General features: G+C 34.4%; 1 protein-coding gene across 1 annotated transcript; it reads left to right on the forward strand.

The window, feature by feature from the left end:
* The first annotated feature begins 14,692 nt into the window (after positions 1-14,692).
* LOC139858952 (uncharacterized) lies at positions 14,693-15,277 on the forward strand. Its single transcript, XM_071847778.1, has one exon. The coding sequence runs from the start codon at positions 14,693-14,695 to the stop codon at positions 15,275-15,277; it is 585 nt and encodes a 194-aa protein (XP_071703879.1).
* Positions 15,278-16,109: the final 832 nt, after the last annotated feature.

The raw sequence follows: 16,109 nt of genomic DNA on the forward strand, positions 1-16,109 counted from the left end.
ATTGCTATGGTTTCATATTGAACTCTATTTTATGAATCTATACAGAAAAAGTATAGGTTTATAGTCGGAAAAATAAGTTAAAAGTCGTTTTTGTAAAGGTAGTCATTTCAGTCGAAAGAACGACGTCTAGATGACCATTTTAGAAAACATACTTCCACTTTGAGTTTAACCATAATTTTTTGATATAGTTTCATGTTCATAATAAAAATCATTTTCTCAGAATAACAACTTTTAAATCAAATTTTATCATAGTTTTTAATTAACTAACCCAAAACAGCCCGCGGTGTTACTACGACGGCGTAAATCCGGTTTTACGGTGTTTTTCGTGTTTCCAGGTTTTAAATCATTAAGTTAGTATATCATATAGATATAGAACATGTGTTTAGTTGATTTTAAAAGTCAAGTTAGAAGGATTAACTTTTGTTTGCGAACAAGTTTAGAATTAACTAAACTATGTTCTAGTGATTACAAGTTTAAACTTTCGAATAAGATAGCTTTATATGTATGAATTGAATGATGTTATGAACATCATTACTACCTTAAGTTCCTTGGATAAACCTACTGGAAAAGATAAAAATGGATCTAGCTTCAACGGATCCTTAGATGGCTCGAAGTTCTTGAAGCAGAATCATGACACGAAAACAAGTTCAAGTAAGATCATCACTTGAAATAAGATTGTTATAATTATAGAAATTGAACCAAAGTTTGAATATGATTATTACCTTGTATTAGAATGATAACCTACTGTAAGAAACAAAGATTTCTTGAGGTTGGATGATCACCTTACAAGATTGGAAGTGAGCTAGCAAACTTGAAAGTATTCTTGATTTTATGTAACCAGAACTTGTAGAATTTATGAAGAACACTTAGAACTTGAAGATAGAACTTGAGAGAGATCAATTAGATGAATAAAATTGAAGAATGAAAGTGTTTGTAGGTGTTTTTGGTCGTTGGTGTATGGATTAGATATAAAGGATATGTAATTTTGTTTTCATGTAAATAAGTCATGAATGATTACTCATATTTTTGTAATTTTATGAGATATTTCATGCTAGTTGCCAAATGATGGTTCCCACATGTGTTAGGTGACTCACATGGGCTGCTAAGAGCTGATCATTTGAGTGTATATACCAATAGTACATACATCTAAAAGCTGTGTATTGTACGAGTACGAATACGGGTGCATACGAGTAGAATTGTTGATGAAACTGAACGAGGATGTAATTGTAAGCATTTTTGTTAAGTAGAAGTATTTTGATAAGTGTATTGAAGTCTTTCAAAAGTGTATAAATACATATTAAAACACTACATGTATATACATTTTAACTGAGTCGTTAAGTCATCGTTAGTCGTTACATGTAAGTGTTGTTTTGAAACCTTTAGGTTAACGATCTTGTTAAATGTTGTTAACCCAATGTTTATAATATCAAATGAGATTTTAAATTATTATATTATCATGATATTATCATGTATGAATATCTCTTAATATGATATATATACATTAAATGTCTTTACAACGATAATCGTTACATATATGTCTCGTTTAAAAATCATTAAGTTAGTAGTCTTGTTTTTACATATGTAGTTCATTGTTAATATACTTAATGATATGTTTACTTATCATAGTATCATGTTAATTATATATATATATATATATATATATATATATATATATATATATATATATATATATATTCATATATATGTCATCATATAGTTTTTACAAGTTTTAACGTTCGTGAATCACCGGTCAACTTGGGTGGTCAATTGTCTATATGAAACATATTTCAATTAATCAAGTTTTAACAAGTTTGATTGCTTAACATGTTGGAAACATTTAATCATGTAAATATCAATCTCAATTAATATATATAAACATGGAAAAGTTTGGGTCACTACAGTGACGACCCGGAAATTTCCGACCAAATTTAAACTTGATCTTTATATGTCCCGACACGATAAGCAAAGTCTGTAATAGTGAGTCTTAAAAAGTTTTGGAATGATATTCATGTAATCAATTACCCTTTAACTATGCCTGACGACTCACGAACAATTGTTTACAAATAAATGTGTGTATATATATATATATATATATATATATATATATATATATATATATATATATATATATATAATTATATATAATAATGTGAAATAATAAAATACAAAATTATTCATTAGAATTAAAAATATAAAATAATAAACAGACTAATTAAGTTACTATTGAGATAAGTATATATGGTTATACAAGTGATATTATTATGAATCTATATATATATATATATATATATATATATATATATATATATATATATATATATATATATATATATATATATATATATATATATTACAATTCAATAATAATTATCAATAGAACTCATATATACATATACATATATATTACAATTCAATAATAATTATCAATAGAACTCATATATACATATATATATATATATATATATATATATATATATATATATATATATATATATATATATATATATATATATATATATATATATGTATATATATGTATATATGTATATATATATATATATGTATATATATATATATTAATATTAAATATTTAATAAATGTTATCATATATTATATGATATAAAATTACATAGTTAAATAAATTATAATATATGTATTAAAGGTAATTAAAAGTTAGAATATAATTATTATATAAATATTGTTATTATTACATTCAATATTAAAATAAATATTAATGTAAAACTAATATCAGTATTATGAACATTATTATATATAGATATAAACTTTAGTACGTTTAAGTTGTTATATTATTATTACATTCATTATTATTATTAATATCAATACTTGTACTATAAATATTAATAAAGTTTATAATATCAAATTTTGATACATTATTTGTTATAGTACCATTATTATTAATAATATTGTTAACATTGTTAATATCATTATTATGATAATTAATAGAAAAATTATAATTATTATTATTATTATGATTACTATCATAATTATTAATAAACTTTATAAATTTTTATTATTATTACTTTTATCATTAGACTTATTGTTATTGAATTTATTTTGATATTATTATTATTATTAGTATTTTTATAATAATATTAATATTATTAGTATTAATTAATTGTTAATATTAATTAAAGATAATTAAAAAACAATTACGCGTAAAATCTGTTTACCATCACAATTGAGCTGTTGTAATTTTTGTTTTGTGTCTCCAATCCGTTTCACATCGGTATCAAGCGTACCAATTTATATTCAATTACGATCTACTTTTATATTTTTTATTTATTTTGTTGTACTGAACGAATCTGTAATGTCGATCCAATCTGAGCTATAAAACAAATGAGAACGATTCCTAATACTGTAGTAATTATTGATTATCACTTTATATATGTAGATTACTGCAATTGTGAATGAAAAACAAAAAAAAAAAATAACAACTTACAGCTCGCCTGCCCTGTTCCTGGTTCATCTTTCCAAACGTTCGATTTCACAACTAATTTCAAAAACTAAAAATGCAGAAAGGATCCAATTCATGTTTTGATTCTATCTGCAAAGTTTCAAAAGTCAATTCCTTATATTGAGTTCTAATTTCGAAGTCAAATTTTAATCTTCAAAAGTCAACAATTTTGTTCTTCGTGAAATTCAGGTTCGTTTTAATGATTTTGTTTCAAATTAAGGATTCATACAGTTTATATGAACGATTTAGAACCTAATTCATGTTGCAACCTTTGTCTGAAACCGATTAAAAATCAAAAATCAATATTAGAGTTGTTTTGCTCTTCGCTAACAGCAGACGGGTTTAAATTTTTTTTTCTGTTAAATTAATTTCACAATTACAACTCGTTTTCTGTTTCGTTTATAATTATCAAAACAAATAAATTATAGCTTATTACAATTTAAGATTCCCTAGTCGACTTGAAAATTTGAAGAAGAAGAAGTAAATACGGATACAGTGTATAAAGCTTTTAATCTATGATATAAAACAGAAAAGTAACAGATGGGTCGATGGTTGGGTGTGTTTGTGTGTAACTGAGAGGTCTCGGGTTCGATCCTCACTTGGTGCATTCTTTTTATTAAAGACTTTTAAAGGTAGCTTTCCTTTTAAAATTTATGATTATTATTATTATTATTATTATTATTATTATTATTATTATTATTATTATTATTATTATTATTATTATTATTATTATATTGTTATTGTTATTGCTATTATTAATAATTACAATTGTTATTATACATATTAAGATTAATAATATAATTAGTATTATTATTAATATTATTATCATTATTATTACTAGTATTATTATTTGTAAATTAATTAGCATTATCATTATTAATATCATACTTATTATTAATATTATTACTACTGTATTATTATTGTTAGTATTATTATTATGATTTTAAAGGATATTAAAAATGTTAATAACAAAAATATATAATAAAAGATGATATGATAAAGATTTTAGAAACTAGTTATAATTATACGAATACATGTAAAAATTATGATTATAGTTACAAATTAATGTTAAGAAGCTATAGGCATTAGTATAGAAATTTAACACGAAGATTATGATTATTATGAGTAGGAATATAATGGTTTTAATAATAGTATTATGATTGTAACAACCCAAACCAACCCGCGATTAAACCGTGTAAAATTACAAACAAAAATTTTTTTTTGCTGAACTGCCACCTGGCGCGGCGCGCCAAACCTGACTGTCCGGAAAGTCTTTAAATGCGAAAATGTTTGACTAGTTCCCGGCGTATTTAGACAAAACGCTTTTAACCGCATGTTCAATATAATAAAACTAGCGCGTTCCATTAATAAAATTATGTTTACGAAGCGGGGCCCACATCGACCCAAATTACCCTTTAAGTATCGAAATACAATTTTCGACCATAAGACTTTTAATACAAAACAAAGCCGAGCATGGCGATTGGGGATACGCTACCCAATCCTAATAAATCCAAAAGCAAGCCTTCTACGCAAACTATGCAAGTCCTCTAATCCTCACGCTTATCCGAGCCACCATCCGCATGCAATCTATAAAAAGAGTCAACAACGAGAGGGTAAGCTAATGCTTAGTGAATGATAATATACTACATACATATATATGTATAAAATGGACACGCCACAAAATAACAAATACCGCATACCGAGGCATCCATATAAGGCACTACACTAAGCATACCGTACGATCTCTAAGCAACGAGCTAAAGATACAATAACAATATAAGTTCACCAACGACGATGTGAACAACGCCAAATAGCTACACCCGGAGGGTTAGCTACAACACAACAATACATTAATATATAACAATATAAACGAACAAGGTTAACACCTTAACCCAATACCGAGAACCAAATACCATAATGAAGATTGGCCGAACTACACGAGCCTTAGTAATCCGAAACCACACGAGATTACTATCTTCACAACATCGAGGTTGGCCGAACTACACGAGCCTTAGTAATCCGAAACCACACGAGATTACTACCTCAATAAGATGACCGAACTACACGAGTCACCATGAATCCGAACTACACGAGATTCATTTTTGATAAGATGACCGAACTACACGCGTCATCGTGAATCCGAACTACACGTGATTCACTTCTCCAACTCAAAACCCTTCGCCATTGGGGTTATATCATCCACATCACAACCACGTGTGATAGTGTACACACAAAACGTGTACCACGCCAAAGGTGGTCAACCAAAACGCACAACCGTGCCAATTGGATCTAAACGCAAGTCTATCAAATCCATCTATATGTGAAGTGAGCTCTATAGCCGAGAATCACTTCACCCGACCCGCACCCATCCTACACATACATATGCACATAGGATATTATCACTCACCTTGAAGTCTTGAAGAGTGCTTCCAAGTAATCCGCAACTCGCCAATGGAAAGTACCTAATCCATTATCACAATTACAACATTACACTTAGAGTGGATTCACAATTCAACCCAATTCAACCATTAGTGCAATTTCGACCCAAATGCACTTCCAAGCACAAACCGTGCCCAAACTAACCCATAATCACTAACACAAGTGAGAATGGTCCCAATATGTCAATTAAACTCTAACTCAAGTGTTAAACACGTGTCATACCCATTTTGACACTTAAACCCTAATTTTGACCCATAAAGGTCAAAATCTCATCCTTTACAAGTTTTGACACCTAAACACATTTAACTCGGTTCTATACTTCAACTTAATCCATTTTAAGTTTATAAACCGCATTAAATCGCCAATTGGGTCATAATCACCACCAAACCCTAATTTGACCCAAAGTCAAAGTTAGTCAACAAAATAACCTAAATGGGTTCCAATACTTCAATAATCACTATACCTAGTGATTAAACTCCAAACCAAAGCCTAATCAAGGCCAAATCGTCATCCAACCCAAAACCCGCTAAGTGACAAGAATAACTAGTCACCATAAATCCATTTCATCACCTAAAAGGGTTACACAACAATTTAACTCAAAACCCTAACTTGAATATCAAATCAAATAAATGAAATTCGGAGTTTGAGCTTACCAATACCACCACAACGTAGCTAGGAACGAAAGGAACGACTTTAAAACCTGAGACTTTGAACGATTCGAGCTTCTTCTTCACCAAAACCTCAAATCTCTCTCTAGACCTCTCTCTCTCTCTCTAAGAATGGATGAAGATGATGAATGGATGTGAAATGATCCAAAGTTAGATCTAAACCAACTGATATGGCTCACAAATCCGGCCCCAAGTGAATTTACCAAATTACCCTTCATTTAAAATAATTAAAAATAAAGGATTCTGTCAGCGCGATTCGGCGCGGCGCGCACCAGACCCGCGCGGCGCGCAAGTAGTCAGTTTCAGGTTCTTTTGCTTTTTAACTAAATATAAATATTAAACGAAGCCCGTTCTCGTATGTCTTTTATAAACAAGTATACAAAATAAATATTCGGGTCTTACAACTCTCCCCCACTTAAACTCGATCACGTCCTCGTGATCCTCGTCACTTAACCAAACGGACCCCACTTACGGTCCTAGACATAAGTTCCAATCCGACTTTCCTAGGCAACTCTTCCCAATGAATCACCTCTAACAACCAAAATCGTCACACGCGATTTAACAAATCACAATCCGAGCACTAAAACCATGTTCAATCCCTCACATCGGGAAACTCAATCAATCTCGAACCGAGATATCAACCCTATAGTGTACCCTTTCTAAGTACAATGCTAAAAACAACCAAATATCGACCTAAGGTCAACAACCTGAAATGATGAAGACCGAACCAAACGAATCCTTACGGATAACACCAATCACTAAACATCCCTTGTAGTGCGCAATACGACCAATACGCAACTACCGTAACATCATAACAAACGGTCAAAACCGATAGCGCCCAAAACGATCATGGCAACGCTAGATCCCAAGGTGTACAAAATCGACTATCGTCACACCCGTAACAACATGTGAGCGAAACACGGCTATCGCATCACTAAATCATACAACATGGTCCTCACGACCCCACCATCGGTGTATAAACAACCGATAGTTCCCACAACATGGTCCTTACGACCCCACCATTAGTGCATAAAACAACCAATAGATCACACCACATGAAGGCTGGCCGAAAACACACGCGCCTTAGTGAATCCGAACTACACGCGACTCACTACCTTCACCACAACACAATCGAGAATGGCCGAACTACACGCGCCATAGTGAATCCGAACTACACGAGAGTCACTATCCCAGAGGAATGACCGAACTACACGAGTCAATTGTGAATCCGAACTACACGAGATTCACTCCTCAATACAATGACCGAAACTACACGAGTCATTCATGAATCCGAACTACACGAGATTCACTTCCACAACATCGAGGTTGGCCGAACTACACGAGCCTTAGTAATCTGAAACCACACGAGATTACTACCTCAATAAGATGACCGAACTACACGAGTCACCATGAATCCGAACTACACGAGATTCATTCCAATAAGATGACCGAACTACACGCGTCATCGTGAATCCGAAACCACACGCGATTCACAATCTCAACATAGGAATGGTACTCGCATTTCCCACCGGTACTCGCATTTCCCGATAGTGTTACACCATACCGACATAACACTACTCCCTTGATGAAGTCAGCGGACCCCGAAGGTCATGCTCCACCAATCACAACACCGGATGAAGTCAGCGGACCCGAAGATCATGCTTCACCGATCACAACACCGGATGAAGTCAGCGGACCCGAAGATCATGCTTCACCGATATAACACCACGCTCATGATGAAGTCAGCGGACCCCGAAAGTCATGCTCCACCAATCACATATTCCCATGATGAAGTCAGCGGACCCTAAAGATCATGCTTCATCAAACAACCATACCATAATCGAGCAAGAACCACCTATACCAAACATAGGTACAAAACAATAATTCTCTAAAAGAGAATCCGACACACACATCCCTTAACCGAGGGATTTCACCTTGCTTACCAAACACGTCCATTATCTCTCAACGAGATTTACCACATTACCACCTCGGTGATAATTCAAATCCAAACCATAAGTACAATTTATCCGAAATTGTATTCTACCACAGATCGACCGAAACCAGGTCTCGACAACATCTTCCGGATCTACCAAAAGCATCATCCGAAATCTCACACTAACACTTCCTCGTGCGGGAGTGTAACTCCCCCACTTGGAACCACGTTCCATATCCAAAACTCGTACAACCGCACAATGCTACCACATGTAGACTTTACCAACGATTGGGCTCACACGACCCATTACCACATCTTGCTCCAACCTTGAGCACACGAAGGATTTTAACCAACCCTTAAACACTTTGTACGAAAAGTGTACCGCAACACAATCGGAGTCGAACACCACGCTAGTAGGTATAAAAGAGGCACCTAATGTCGCGTCATAAAGACTCCATTACCAACACACATCGAGATTTAAAACACTCGATCACAAGGGTTCCAACCAACCGACGAACCTCATGATTCGTCACTTCAACATCAAAGCGAACATGCGCTTAACAACCAAACACGAAAACCATTTCCGTGGCTTGGTAGAAATGTTTCCCAAATACTAAGGAATGCTTGGTTGCACCAAGTCTTACGCCCTTCGCTCGTCAATCAATCATCAACATAGGGTACTTCCATTAGGAACGTCACCCATAGCATAACATGCACAACAAAGGCACGCAACTCAACTCAAACGACATTTAATAAATAATCAAAAGACATATTTATCAAAATTAAACGTACCTTAACGTCTCCTGGCCGCACCCGTCCCCGCTAACTTGGGACATTCTGACTTACGATGTCCTTCTTTTTGGCAATTCAAGCACACCATACCATCACCCTTTGGTACCGAACATTCCCAAGACTTGTGACCCCTCACGCCACAATTGTAACATCTAGCCGCACTAGAATCCGACATACCCGTTCGCGTACCACCCGTGCTCACACTCGGACCCTTAGCCCTCTTACTCGGAGCACCATAACAAACGACCCTTCGCTCACTTGAAGGTTCACCCTTTTTCGATCGTGAATACGACTCGAAACCTCTAGCCAAGTCGAATAATTCCGAAAACGATTTCGCTTGACCCCGGCTAATTTTACTTTTCAAGTCATCATTCAAGGTCCGATAGAAATCTCCCATCAACAAACGATCATTCCCCAAATACTCCGGACAAAAACGAGCCTTCGCCATAAAGGTCGTCTTGAGAGTACTCAAATCCATAGATCCTTGTCGCAAATTTCGCAACTCATTACGCAATTCCCACAAATCGGCCGAAGTCCGGAACTCCTCGAAGAATTCCTCCTTAAAGTCGTCCCACGATAAAGCCATAAACGTCTCGCCACCGACAAGATCAATCTTACCATCCAACCAATCCCTTGCCCTACCCCGCAACAAACTCGTAGCGAGTCTCGTCTTTCTCTCGGGAGGGCAATCGATAGTACGGAAACACCCTTCGACGTCCGAAATCCAAGTTGTGCTTATCAAAGGATCCGGCTTTCCGTCATACATCGGGGGTTTAGTCCTCATGAAGCTCTTAAGATAACGCTCCATTTCACCACTACTTTGAAGTTCGGAATACCTCCTTTCCATTCTTTCTTCTAACGCACCCATTTGCTCCGCAACGGCGACCGTAACCCTAGTGTTAAACTTCGCGTCATTCGCCTCGGTCTCGTTTCGCGTCGTCATTCTAAAGAATGCAAAACGATTAGTCCACGAACGTGTAAAACCGTACGCACGACACAGCCCCATCTTGCTAAACACTCATCGTACATCACTTGTTAGACACGATTTGCACCCGTAATAAGGTTTGCAAGTTCTTATTACGCACACATGCCGCATCGACTCGTTAGTACAACGACCGTCTCGCTCGATGATATACACAAACACAACCAAAATTCTACGCGGTACAAACACACGCGAGAATTATTATCACAGCACAATAGCATATTAATAATATCCGCATTACTAATATAAATGTTAGTCAACCTATAAACAAGGCACTAACTAAACCCATTCCGACCCGTAATCCTACAAGTCCCGCAACAATTTAAGCACACACAAGTCTAAGTCTAGGCACCTATCTCAAGTCACCTAAATCCCTTAGACCATGCTCTGATACCACTTGTAACAACCCAAACCAACCCGCGATTAAACCGTGTAAAATTACAAACAAACAAAAAATTTGCTGAACTGCCACCTGGCGCGGCGCGCCATATAGGCCGCGCGGTGCGCCAAGCCTGACTGTCCGGAAAGTCTTTAAATGCGAAAATGTTTGACTAGTTCCCGGCGTATTTAGACAAAACGCTTTTAACCGCATGTTCAATATAATAAAACTAGCGCGTTCCATTAATAAAATTATGTTTACGAAGCGGGGCCCACATCGACCCAAATTACCCTTTAAGTATCGAAATACAATTTTCGACCATAAGACTTTTAATACAAAACAAAGCCGAGCATGGCGATTGGGGATACGCTACCCAATCCTAATAAATCCAAAAGCAAGCCTTCTACGCAAACTATGCAAGTCCTCTAATCCTCACGCTTATCCGAGCCACCATCCGCATGCAATCTATAAAAAGAGTCAACAACGAGAGGGTAAGCTAATGCTTAGTGAATGATAATATACTACATACATATATATGTATAAAATGGACACGCCAAAAAATAACAAATACCGCATACCGAGGCATCCATATAAGGCACTACACTAAGCATACCGTACGATCTCTAAGCAACGAGCTAAAGATACAATAACAATATAAGTTCACCAACGACGATGTGAACAACGCCAAATAGCTACACCCGGAGGGTTAGCTACAACACAACAATACATTAATATATAACAATATAAACGAACAAGGTTAACACCTTAACCCAATACCGAGAACCAAATACCACAATGAAGATTGGCCGAACTACACGAGCCTTAGTAATCCGAAACCACACGAGATTACTATCTTCACAACATCGAGGTTGGCCGAACTACACGAGCCTTAGTAATCCGAAACCACACGAGATTACTACCTCAATAAGATGACCGAACTACACGAGTCACCATGAATCCGAACTACACGAGATTCATTTTTGATAAGATGACCGAACTACACGCATCATCGTGAATCCGAACTACACGCGATTCACTTCTCCAACTCAAAACCCTTCGCCATTGGGGTTATATCATCCACATCACAACCACGTGTGATAGTGTACACACAAAACGTGTACCACGCCAAAGGTGGTCAACCAAAATGCACAACCGTGCCAATTGGATCTAAACGCAAGTCTATCAAATCCATCTATATGTGAAGTGAGCTCTATAGCCGAGAATCACTTCACCCGACCCGCACCCATCCTACACATACATATGCACATAGGATATTATCACTCACCTTGAAGTCTTGAAGAGTGCTTCCAAGTAATCCGCAACTCGCCAATGGAAAGTACCTAATCCATTATCACAATTACAACATTACACTTAGAGTGGATTCACAATTCAACCCAATTCAACCATTAGTGCAATTTCGACCCAAATGCACTTCCAAGCACAAACCGTGCCCAAACTAACCCATAATCACTAACACAAGTGAGAATGGTCCCAATATGTCAATTAAACTCGAACTCAAGTGTTAAACACGTGTCATACCCATTTTGACACTTAAACCCTAATTTTGACCCATAAAGGTCAAAATCTCATCCTTTACAAGTTTTGACACCTAAACACATTTAACTCGGTTCTATACTTCAACTTAATCCATTATAAGTTTATAAACCGCATTAAATCGCCAATTGTGTCATAATCACCACCAAACCCTAATTTGACCCAAAGTCAAAGTTAGTCAACAAAATAACCTAAATGGGTTCCAATACTTCAATAATCACTATACCTAGTGATTAAACTCCAAACCAAAGCCTAATCAAGGCCAAATCGTCATCCAACCCAAAACCCGCTAAGTGCAAGAATAACTAGTCACCATAAATTCATTTCATCACCTAAAAGGGTTACACAACAATTTAACTCAAAACCCTAACTTGAATATCAAATCAAATAAATGAAATTCGGAGTTTGAGCTTACCAATACCACCACAACGTAGCTAGGAACGAAAGGAATGACTTTAAAACCTGAGACTTTGAACGATTCGAGCTTCTTCTTCACCAAAACCTCAAATCTCTCTCTAGACCTCTCTCTCTCTCTCTAAGAATGGATGAAGATGATGAATGGATGTGAAATGATCCAAAGTTAGATCTAAACCAATTGATATGGCTCACAAATCCGGCCCCAAGTGAATTTACCAAATTACCCTTCATTTAAAATAATTAAAAACAAAGGATTCTGTCAGCGCGATTCGGCGCGGCGCGCACCAGACCCGCGCGGCGCGCAAGTAGTCAGTTTCAGGTTCTTTTGCTTTTTAACTAAATATAAATATTAAACGAAGCCCGTTCTCGTATGTCTTTTATAAACAAGTATACAAAATAAATATTCGGGTCTTACAATGATTATGACAATAAAAGTTTTAAAGATATTACCATTAAGATTAGGAATATATATAAATGTATGGATTTAAAAATTATGGATAAAATTATAATTTAAGTGATTTACTAATTAGTAGTATTATTATTAATAAAATTATCATTATTATTATAGGTACATCATTATTATTATTATCAAAAACTATCCTTTTAAACAGATAAATATTTTGTACATAAAATATACTTATTACATATACTATAATTATTAATATTTCACATAACTAAATAAATCAAACTTACTAATATTATTTATTTAAATACGTACATATAACAAACTATTAAATTTTAATATAACACTAAACAATAATGTATATAAATATATTAATATAATTATATAGATATTAATCATATTAAATATATACACAAATTAAATATATAATGCATAAATTATGATATAATAAATAAATTTGTTCGATTACGATTATGTGTATTAATAAATATATAAATGATATAGGTTCGTGAATCCGAGGCCAACCCTGCATTGTTTAGTATCGTCATATGTATTTTTACTACGAAATACAGTATTGTGAGTTTCATTTGCTCCCTTTTTAAATGCTTTTGCAATATATATTTTTGGGACTGAGAATACATGCACTTTTATAAATGTTTTACGAAATAGACACAAGTAATCGAAACTACATTCTATGGTTGAATTGTTATACCGGATATCGCCCTTGTTGAACTTGTTAGCCTAAGAATTGGTGTTTATTATAATTGCCACCAATTGACGCGAATCCTAAAGATAGATCTATGGGCTTTGACACGCCTCAGTCAGAGAATTTGAACTGCTTTAGTACTTCGATGTTTATATGTTTGGGAATATTCTAGATGCATTTTGTTAATGTCGGTTACCAGGTGTTCAATCCATATGAATAATTTTTGTCTCTATGTATGGGATGTATATTTATGAGAAATGGAAATGAAAATCTTGTGGTCTATTAAAATTATGGAAATGATCGATTATGATAAACTAATGAACTCACCAACCTTTTGGTTGACACTTTAAAGCATGTTTATTCTCAGGTATTAAGAAAATCTTCCGCTGTGCATTTTCTCATTTTAAAGATATTACTTGGAGTCATTCATGGCATATTTCAAAAGACGTTGCATTAGAGTCGTTGAGTTCATCAAGATTGATAATAAGTCATTCATAGTTTGGATATATTATGAGATAGTATGCATGTCTGTCAACTTTCGTCGAAATGAAAGTTTATCTTTTAAAAACGAATGCAATGTTTGTAAAATGTATCACTCAGAGGTCAAATACCTCGCGATGTAATCAACTATTGTGAATCGTTTATAATGTATATGAACGAGTCCTTTCATACGGGGGCCTAATTCCGACTCCGAAGATTTGCGGATCGTTCACTTAATTTAAGAAATAGAAGAAGATGACTCCGAAGTCGAATTGGCACCGTCTATTCCGAGAGTTAGAGGTTACATTCCTGGAGAACGTGAGGTTGCTGCAGAATGTTTGTGGAATGATTATTTTTGTGAGGTGCCAAAATATCCACACACAAAATTTAAAAGGCGTTTCCGTATGCGGATACAATTATTTCTCCGCATAGTGCAAGGTATAACTAATTTCCAAACTGATAATATGCCAGAATATTTTAGTTACATTTCTCAACGTTTTGAGGCTATCGGTATGCCTACATTACAAAAATGTACGTCGGCTATACGCCAATTGACTTATGGAACCGCTCCCGATATGTGGGATGAATATTTGCAAATGAGTGAGCAAACATCAATACTATGTCTAGATTACTTTTGTATGTGTGTTATTACTTTGTACAAAAGTGAATACATGCGATCTCCGAATGCACATGATGTTGCTAGATTATATATTGCACACGAGGAGATACATGGTTTTAGGGGTATGCTCGGGAGTATAGATTGTATGCACTGGGAATGGAGGAATTGTCCTGTTGCTTTAAAAGGACAATACACTCTGGATGATCACAAGAAACCGACCCTTATGCTTGAAGCAATTGCTTCATATGACTTTTGGATTTCACATGTTTTTTTTGGGATGACGGGTTCCAACAATGATATTAACGTTTTGAACCAATCACCTATATTTGATAAACTTAAGAACGGAACATTTTCATCCGCACCATGTAAACTTAAGCTTAACTATGTGGATTTCTGCTGTGATGTATTAAATGTTGTGATTTTAATATAAAAGTCTTCCGCTGTGTTTTAATAAATAAAAAAAAAGGTCGGTGTTACATTTAGGCTTCGAATCAGCCTTTTCAACCGGAGCCTTGCGTTTGCGAGTTTGTTTAACTGTAAAATATTAAAACAGTGAAAAACTGCATGTTAACATCTAGTTGTGACTTTGAAGTAATTTCACTAAATTGCACATTAAAACAAAGAACAATCACATGTGATGGCACTATGTGATTGAAAACCTAACGATTACATTCTGATGACAAAAATTACAATCTGATTACAGAACCCCTAAATTGCACATTAAAACAAAAAACAATCACTTGTGTTGGCATTTGGTAAACATTAAAACAATGAAAAACTGATTACAGGTGATTCTGCTTAAATGGTACATTAAAACAAAAACATCACAGGTAATTCTGCTTTGGCCAATCACAAGTGATTCTGCTTTGCCAATCACATGTGATTAAAACATTAAAACTTTAAAAAACTGATTACAAAAACCCTAAAAGGTACATTAAAACAGAAGCATCACATGTGATTAAAAACACTAACAATTACAATCTGATGGAATTTGGTATTTTTGTAAAAATCACATGTGATTAAAAACCTAACAATTACGTTATGATGGCAAAAATTGTATAGTGAACTTTTCAACAACAAATGTAACTAATACAGGTAAATAACACACATAAAATAATCACAAACAAATCACATGAACACAAAGCACTATATCTCTAAAAACCCAAAAAAAAAAATTAGAAAACACTGAAATAAAACAAACAGTTGATTGATTGCTGAATAAAATATAGAAAGCACAAACAAATCACATGTGATTGTAGAAA

Source organism: Rutidosis leptorrhynchoides, chromosome 7 (assembly GCF_046630445.1).
Source record: "Rutidosis leptorrhynchoides isolate AG116_Rl617_1_P2 chromosome 7, CSIRO_AGI_Rlap_v1, whole genome shotgun sequence".
NCBI classification, from domain to species: domain Eukaryota; kingdom Viridiplantae; phylum Streptophyta; class Magnoliopsida; order Asterales; family Asteraceae; genus Rutidosis; species Rutidosis leptorrhynchoides.